Consider the following 9,778-nt stretch of genomic DNA (forward strand, 5'->3'; position numbering starts at 1 on the left):
TTTTGAGTTTATCAGGTGCCAGTCTACGAGGGGTACATGAGATAGGAGGTCCTGGTGTAGTCCTGATATAATGCAAGGTGTTGTGTTTCGGGACGGTTGGTGTGCCTGAAGGGCGTGTAATTTCCGGAAACTTGCTCAGGATGTTGTGAAAGCGCGTGTCGCCTGTCGAAACCTTAACCGAAAAAACATTAGCATTTACTAAAGAAGCACTGGCTGATAATGTGGTAGTGTTATCAATTAGGCGTTGATTGCGGCAATCTACAATTAAGTTATAAAAGCTAAGGAAATCAACGCCTATAATAGGTCTAGTTACATTTGCTACAACAAAACGCCAAGCAAAATTACGCCTTAAGCCTAGATTTAAGTTAAGCTCAATAAAGCCGTAAGTGTCGATGACGCTTCCGTTGGCCGCGCTGAGCTGAAATTCTGTTTTGGCACGACGCTCTCGAAGCGCAGAACGGGGGTAGACGCAGAGGTCGCTGCCGGTGTCTACCAGGAACTGGGTGTTCGTGCTGCGGTCGGTGACGAAAAGGCGACCTGAAGAAGATGGGCAATCGTCTGTCGCCATTAGCGACCGCCCGTGGCATTTCCCGCTTTTCTGTAGTCGCAGGGCTTGTTACACTTATTAGCCCTTTCCCCGAACTTCGCATGGAACCAGCATATCGTGTACTTTTTATAGCTGGAGCTGGATCGGCTTCTCTGACGTGAAGATGAACGCAGTCGTTCACGCGGTCTCGAGCGGCTGGAGGTCGCGCAGCAGGAAGCACGAGTGTGCTCTTCCAACTTGAGGGTTAGTTGCTGGACCATCCTCTTCAGCTCCGCGATCTCATCCGATGGGTGTGAAGCGGTTGCACTGTGTGATGACGTCGCGGCGACGCTGCATGGGGACGTCAACTCTTGAATGCGGTCAGCCAAATCCGCAAGCTGCTCCAGGGAGTGTGTCGGCTGCGACGCTAGCACTGTCTGGATGTTATTTGGCAGACGGTTGCACCAAATAGACCTGACGAAGTCCTCAGGAACAGATGGGCCGGCCAAGTCTTGGAGGTGCCGTAGAAACTGAGATGGCTTTCTGTCTCCAAGCTCCTCGTGCGTCAGCAACTGCTTGACCTTTTTCTCATGCGAAGCAGAGAGTCGCTTGATGAGTTCTGTTTTAATTTTGCCATACCTGTTCTGGGCTGGAGGGTTTACAATGATGTCCTTCACAGCTTTGGCGTACTGGATGTCCAGGTTGTTGGTGACATGCGTGAATTTTGTGCCGTCGTCGGTGACGTCATGGCTGTCAAATTGGCCTTCAATCAGGGCGAACCACAGTTCCGGATCCTCAGGCGAGAATGGCGGCACTTTAATTTTCGCGCGACAAATATCACGTCGGGGTCACCAGTTGTGGTGTGGATGGGTGATGTGGTGTTCGTCAAGAGGGTTCGGATAAATAAAAGTTCCAACAACTTCACTACACGTAATATTTATATTGTTCAATCACACATAGTTCACATACACACAGTCTTATAGCACAAGCAGAGCTATAGAATAGAAGGAGTGCTTGAAGGAGAAAGGTGGATAGGCAAGCGATAGTGATGACGAAAATATTAACAATAACACGCTGGTGCGTGCGGTAGCCGTACAGCATTCGGTTAGCGGGCGACACAGGCTTCGCGAGCGAGATAAGTGGCCGACTGGCGCGGCGCGGTGAGTAGCGGCGCGCGCGCCGGACGTAAGACCGATCCGGTTCCAACCGGAGATGCAACGCGTTTCCAATGCGCCTCGCCGCAATGTGTATGCCGTAGTATTAGATAATTAGTAGTTTTATGTGTACTGATATTTTGTTATTATTGTAAATATATGTATATAGGTAATAAGGCTTTTTATGTATAATATATTTTAAATAGATATGAATTAAAAATGAATTTGTTACGTGTAGATATAAATATAGTAAATTATATATGTATTGTTGGTAAATGTGTGACTGAGTAGGCTACATATGTTTATCAGTTGCCTAGTACTCATAATACAAGCTCTGCTTAGTTTGAGACTAGATGGCGTTGTGTGAATGTTGTCCAATATTACTATTACTATTACTATTACTATTTTCATACGAATTTCCGCACTAGCTACGCTTTTATAGGTCCTATGAATACGAGTAGACCGATATTTCATTATCGTAGTCTGCTACATATTATCCAACAGCGGAATACCAAAGCGTGTTATTGCACTACCCTCAACAATGTGAACTAAAGTACACAGTCGCATTCGGATGATGTCCGGACAATGTTTGCATACATTTGAGCATGGAGGCTTGGTCAGGCTGTTTAATTTGGAACTAGAGGAGTAAAGTCAACGGTATTTACTAATGGATGTATGTGTGTAGTAGGTCTCATTATAAATATTGTTTAATTTATCGAAGTAAGCATTTTTCGGTGGTTTGCCTGCATATGTTAGGATATTGGATAAAACTGCAAAAAATTAGTACCGTTTTGTTTATATTGGCCAAGCCGTTTGAGAGGGAGTTTTGCATGTATGATATTTCTATGTATATAAAATGAGATGATAATCGATTTCAACAACTTCACTCCATACTTATCACAATTTTAAATCTAACAACAAAATATATGTAACGGATTATCACAAGACATGACAAGACAATCATTCTTCTATCAAAATGTGATTTAGACAGAAATCAACACTGATCCATGATATTGCTATAAAACCATATTTAATCCCTTTAACAAAATTATGAAAAATCTATCTGACTTATATTGGGTTCTTTAAAAGGCAGTCCTAATAGGTTATCCGTTAAGGTGTTAAGACTAAGACATTTATATATACTCCTGTAGCTCGGCCAGGTTTAAAGGTAATGTATTTTAGTCAAGTCACGTTCGTAAAGACATTGCTCTTAAAGTAGTCACCAGGTTTGACACCGGTCGACAAATCAATTACGCCACCCACAACCAAAAAAAGAACATACTCAAAGCAACAAATCAACTGTCAAGCTATCGCGGTTAATGAGATACAACATGATGACGGACGGACGGACAAACAGACGGACTGACTGGCCTTAGTGGTGGGTTCTGTTTTGACCCTTTAGGTACCCTACAAAAAGAGTATTTGCTGACGAGTACTTTTTATTCAGATTAGTTTAACATCTTACTTCAAAATTCAGTTGTACTAACATAATACACCTCGCTTACCTTGTGCCCAAATGTATTTCAGGAGAACTTGACACAGGTGACGTCAGAGGGTCATTTTCCTTGTATAAATAATGGAGGGACCATCGCCGTGGGAGACATTAGTTGATGTCACTCGCAAATGTAGCCATTGTACGCGACTCTGCTGTGTTGACTAACTTTGGGAGATTAAATTATCCTTGATTTTTTGTGCTCTACATTCATAATACGAACACGATTCAAAAGTACCAGGGGTTCAGGAAAGCAAGGGTATTTTATAATCCAATCGTGTAAACAATGGTTTATTTAATGTGATCACATTTTTCGGTCGCAATAAATATTTGTACGTCTAAAGGAATTGAAAGTATCAGTAGTTCAGAAAACTGAAGAGGATACATATCAGTCGACCATAAATATTCTGTTTCAATAAAGGGGAGGTTGTTTTGTTAGTATACTAACAATCAATTTTTTTTTTTGTGGAAATTTAACAAAAAAATCCTTGTTTTAAATTTTGTTATTTACTATTTTCTGTTATAAGAAAAGTCTTTTGTGCATTATATAGATATTTTGAAGTACCAGGATCTCAGACCTGTAGGGTGTATCAATCGAACACGGCTGGTGTAAACAAAGCGGAGTTGCTCTGCAAGTAGCTGAGGTGTAGGAATGAGACCGGATATTGCGTTGTTCGACGCAGGAAGTGTTCCGCCATTGTTTTCTTGACTTTCCAGCGGTACTCGTAATTTTCGATATTACTCGATGGTAATTCTGAAATGAAACGTGTACAGGCAATCATACTTCACGTTTATGGTTTCCTGGTATACTAGAAAATGGCTATTCTTATCTATATATATAAAAGAAAGTCGTGTTAGTTACACCACTTATAACTCAAGAACGGCAGAACAGATTTGGCTGAAAATTGGTAGGGAGGTAGCTTAGAGCCAGGAAACGGACATAGGATACTTTTTATCCCGTTCGACAGCGTTCCCGTGTGACTTGACATGAAACGTCAGTCACTATAAAACGTGGTATAACAAAAAAGAATAAGACTTGGAATAACAAAACGCAAATGAAAGCTATGTAATTGACGTAAAATGACAGCTATGTAATGACGTATGAATGACAATTTGATATTTGTAAGACATCAATATTAAAACTATTTCTATCTATCTATCTATGGCTATCGGCTGGACCGATTGCCATGGTTTTTGATTTGTTGGATTTGTTTCCGTCCCGAATAGCAGAATACATCTTAAAAACAATGAAAACTCGATATGTGTAATGAATACTTTCATTTCAATAAATGCTGATTTGTTTATTACATGTCAAACTTTTGTTGTCCATAGGGTGATACCAGGAGATCAGATAGGAGTATTTCATGAGGGTTGTAGCTGGGTAGCAGGTACTGTACGCGTGAGAGTAGGGTGGGACCTTAGAGTAGGTAGCAGTCATGAGGAGATTACCAGTAGAGCAGGTAGCAGTAATACATGAAGGTGTACCACCATTAAATCGGGGAATGGTAGTCAAAATCAAAAATAAACTAGAAAGAAATAAACTAAACTTGGCAGCACCCATGAGTTTGGCTCTAAGTTGCAGTACGCTATTAGCATAAAAAACTAATTCAATCGGCAATATTAGTAAATCATGTGTTTCTTATTTACAACCTATATACAACTTAAAATGATTACTTAAAAACAATCAGCAATATTATCATCGACTCTAAGGCGGTACGAAGTCTGCCGGGAAAGCTAGTAACTGATAAAATTTAGTCATAAAAAAGCAGCCGCCATTCTTTTTACAAAAACTTTTATAAAAACGCGTTCTTTTTATCTGTTCAGATTGCAAAAGATCCAGCGAACTTTGTACCGCTTTATAGTCGATGATGATAATACAGACAAACGTGAAAATTAAGCATAGCTGGCAAGCTATTCTGCTATCTCAATTGGTTTGAAATCTTGATTAAAATCGGTTAAGTAAATCTTCAATCATTGATATAAAACAATTTGTCGATTGTATTTTATTAATTAACATTTATTTCCTAAAAAAATACCGAAAAACTCGGCTCCATTTCCTATCCGTCATTCCATTACTAAGTACATCAGCATTCTGTACGTAGTTTACGACTTAACATCATAATATCTCATGCAATTTAGTTCAGGAGTACAGCAAAAGAGATTACACGTTACTTGCTCTAGGTAATATAAGTTTTATAGAATGAACTCGAGAGAGAAAACTATAAGGATAGGGTTTTACAGCGAGCGGAACGGAATCATTAAGGACTCTGATTAATGTTTAAGAGTAAACTGTCTACATGTCTCTATCAATAATGACTTGTGTCGAAGTGAAATACTTTAGTTTTTTTTAATCGATGTAAGAGGAGTAGATAATGACATGTCTACGCCTCTTAAATTATGACAGAAGCATGAGTAATCATTTGTGTGATCGACAAATGCTTGTGCAACATAATGTAGTATTCGTACCAGAAACTTGTATGTTTGTGGAACCCCATAACTCAAGAATTAAATTTCTAGTGAGTATTTTTTAAAATTGTTGACGTCAGTTTAAAAGAAGAATTTTATTGAAATGACAGGTTCATTTCCGTACATTTGAGATTTGTTCATATACGATTAAATATGACACTTGGGTAGAAAAACAGTTCTCGAGTGTAGAGTGCCTATCCTTTCTTCCTTTATCATTTTGCAGCTAGAAATCATCAAACAAAACTCTTTTCCTGGATAATGTAAACCTATTTATTTAAAAGGAGTCCGTTACGCTTTGCCATTTGCCACTCATTACCCTTTCGTGGTGGGAACAAGGCTTTAGCTTAGAGTAAAGAATACGCTTATTGGTTAAGTTTCAACTTAAGTATATATTAGATGAGTGCGTTTAACGAAATGAAACTCTTGAGAATATTAGCTACATGTAGAAAGATAAAATGCTTTTTTCGTTAAAGGTTCATGGTGTTTGTGAACAGTTCTCATGATTATGATTTTTACACCTTTTATGAGTATGATTATGAGAACTTTACACCTCAAATTCGACTTCCAAACCGGCTTGGCGTTTTATATGCCATACATATATTGATTTTTATATATAACCCTAAGTGATTAAGATTGTCCACAAGAAACATTTTCTTGTAATTCACTTATAATATTTTTCCATTAGAAATTCAAAAAAAATAATTACCAACCAACTAAGACGTAAAATCCCCATCTTCTTACAGACCCATCTTCGACTTAACAGATACAAACAGATATAGCACAATCATTATTAAATGATTCAACTACTCATGCGTATTCATCAAGATTGCCTGACTAGTTTCAAACCTAAATTTGAGCAAACCCGTTTAATAAGCCTGAGAAAACTGTTACATTATTTAATTATGAATCCTCTTCGCGAAAGATACTATTAACTATACATAATTTTATTAAACCACTTTACAAATTATAGAAAAATCCGTCCATAAAAGGCAACAAACAATCATCTTTACTAGAAGCTCCTGATTACCTACATCGTATTACATTCCTACCACCACACCTCAAACTAACAGCTGCAGTGTGGAAAAGAGACGGCCTTACACGCCGCATAGAGCACCATCTCGCTCGCACTTCACCAACATTTGAAGTTTAAGAGGTTTTGGTACGGTTTCCGTCGCAATCTATACAGATTACGCTCTGATGCGCATTCACCAAGTAATTGCGTGTCTAGTGCTTTCCTGTCATCATTATGTACTTGAAGTAAACGCTAAGCCTTCGAGCGAGGAATGGAATTCCTTTTATAGGTACTCATTGTTCTCTGCATAAGGATTACAGATAAATTGTTTTTTAGTAACAGATTTTGTTTTACGATGTTCTATTGAAAAATAGGTTTGGTATAATTATTTGCAATTTTTGTAAGAGCAGCAATCGTCTTGTTCTTTTTAATGTATGGTATTTGGTGGTATTTTGACCTTTTTGCTATTTTTCTTTATTTTTATGGTTATAACTTATACAGTTTTTTACCACTTTTAGAACAGCGCAATTAGAGCCATATTAACGTTTTAAAAGAGCCTGAAAAATGCCTAAGTAGTTTTGCTATGTAGTATTTATGCTTTAACTAGTTTTGAACCCAAAGACAAATAAAGACTCCGCATGTTATAAAGTCTATTTATTTATTTTTCACGGGATAACTTCATGGGAAGAAACCCGGTCTTTTTAAAGGCGTAGACGGGGACACAGGTCCAACATACAAAGGCTTATTATTATTATGACTAATACTAACATATTATTCTGCCTATAGTAACATCTGTGTACTACATCAAACCTCATTCATTATGGATCATTATAAGCACGTAAGTTTATGTTCAGTATGCAGGTAGGTAAATTCAGTTGAAATTCATCCTTTACCGTGAGCAAGGTTTTGGGCTATTCGCTACATTCCAGCCATAACTCCGTCTGATGAGCGGCCATGTTTAGTCATTACGATAGGCATGTGCTTGATGTTGGTAGCCTTTTAACGGAGCTGAAATAACTATAGTACCGTCCTTTGAGTATGGAGCTCCAAGATTTATAACGGAATTTGTGTATTGAAGTTTTTTTTGGGAGAATAAAGGTTTTTGTAAGCCGTGTTTAATGTTGAAAGGTGTTTTTTGTTGCTATATCCCTGTAAATACTTTATAAGTAGTTAATTCATTTAAATTTTCATAGAAATCGATCTAGCTATTTAATAGGAGTATGGTTACTAACATTATTTGTGTTGCGTGTTTAATTTATGGTTTTTTTAACGTAACCAGAGTTATCCGCTGCTTTTTTTAGACTAGAATGTTAATGCCTTGAACCATTGTCGAGAATACTTTGAAGGGACCACTTGCACAAAAAAGTAGGAGAACAGAATCTGAACTTCGGGCCAGATAAATCGATTGTCTTTATTCACTTTCATTCATCGTGACGTAGCTGAAACCAAACTGTCATCAAGATTTGCATGACATTTTTTTAATATTACATAGCAAAATTACAAATCTAACACACAATTTAACAAAAAACATTCGTCTTTCGCAAAAACAAATACTACAATTCCATAATTTTATTTCTCAAAAACAAAGAAACAACGGGCCCATTTTTTGCTAACCATCAACAGAAAACCTCGAAAATGTAGAAACAAATTACTTTAATTAATGAATACGAAGCAAAAAGCTGAAAGGGCAGCGTTTTTGCGACCTCGTGAATTAAAATCGCCGGGTCCTGAAGAACTACGTACGTATAGTCCATTCAACTCATCTTTGCTCGCGGCGTCATGTGTGGGTGACCCTTAAAAATACTGTAAAGTAAAAAAAAACATGTTCGAACAATGTAGGAGTTGTAGAGTACCGTAAAATGATTAAGAACTTAATAATTTATTGGTAAAAAGACGTTCCCCGATCAATTTAGTTATTTTTTAAATAATATCGTTTAATGGCTGGCAGGAGCTGCATGTGAGCAGCCGAAGATAGATCTCGATGGCATGATGGTGGACGAATATGGCCGATGATGATGATGAAATTATATCGAACAGATTTCCTCGTGCATCACTGAAATCTAGTAAATCATAACAAATAGTTTACTACCTAAAATTGAGTTTTGTTAGTTTATCGAAATTTCCTTTAATTCAGGGTAATATTTATCGTTGTTGCTGTGCAAAAGATATTTTAATGTTATAGGAAGACCCAGATTTGTTTATTATTCTTTAGTAGGTCATGCAAGTTACTTAATATTTTTATCGTTCAAAATCAGACAGGTATGATATATGAAAAACCCTATATTATATTTAATATTTAACCCTATAATTTTATATTGAAAAAGCCACGGTATGTGCTAATATAACTTTCATTTGTGTGTTATTGTTAAACAAATTCAAGCTTCAATATTAAATAATCACACGCTCGCAGCGCGCACAGATGAGTTAAACTTCGTAAGTAGGTACTTACCTACATAATTTGCTTTTTATACCAAGTGAATAAAGGTTGCGACAAAAAATTGGTACAATTCTAAGGATGAATGGTAGGTTTTTTGTGGATTTAGGACCGGTAATTAATGTGAAAGGCAGGCTTTTTGTCCTTTTCAGAAATGTCGTGGAAGGTCAATTTTCTTCTTAATAAACAAAGCGTTTTTAGCATAGATGGAATGTTTTATTTTTTACAATCATCGGCTTTAAGTTGTACTTTTGCAGTAACGAAAAACCATTAAAAGCACACCTCACATGTGTGATGGTGTCTTACACGTGTGAGGTGTGCTTTTAATGGCTGGAGACTTTTAATAAGAGCTCTTTATAGAGGAATTATTCTTTCTGGTAACATATATCTTAGACCAAAAAGTAACTTAGAAAAACTACAGTCAACTGTACAATAACTGAAACTATATGATTGAGCGATTGTGTCTTTAACTGAGTGACTTTTTTAAGCATACTCCTCACTACGCAATTTAATCCTTAACATCCTTAACTTAAGTCACTTACACAAAGGCAGTCCGCCAAAGGGATCGAACCCGGAACACAGTTGCACACAATGGGCTCCACTCGACTATCCGTGCTGTCAAAGCGTCTTTAGCGAATACGGTCGTAGGAATATCTACTGTCACCTCCCAACAAAAATGCACTTTCTTAAAATA

The 9,778-nt window shown here is 37.4% G+C and overlaps 1 protein-coding gene across 1 annotated transcript; it reads right to left on the reverse strand.

Annotated features, from left to right (window-relative positions):
- Positions 1-567: 567 nt before the first annotated feature.
- LOC113500370 lies at positions 568-6,387 on the reverse strand. The gene is made up of 2 exons (XM_026881148.1): positions 6,384-6,387; positions 568-1,340 (listed from the first exon to the last, which is right to left on the reverse strand). The coding sequence occupies exons 1-2, from the start codon at positions 6,385-6,387 to the stop codon at positions 568-570; spliced, it is 777 nt and encodes a 258-aa protein (XP_026736949.1).
- Between the last annotated feature and the right edge of the window lie 3,391 nt (positions 6,388-9,778).

The sequence above is a fragment of the Trichoplusia ni genome, chromosome 1 (assembly GCF_003590095.1).
Source record: "Trichoplusia ni isolate ovarian cell line Hi5 chromosome 1, tn1, whole genome shotgun sequence".
NCBI lineage: Eukaryota > Metazoa > Arthropoda > Insecta > Lepidoptera > Noctuidae > Trichoplusia > Trichoplusia ni.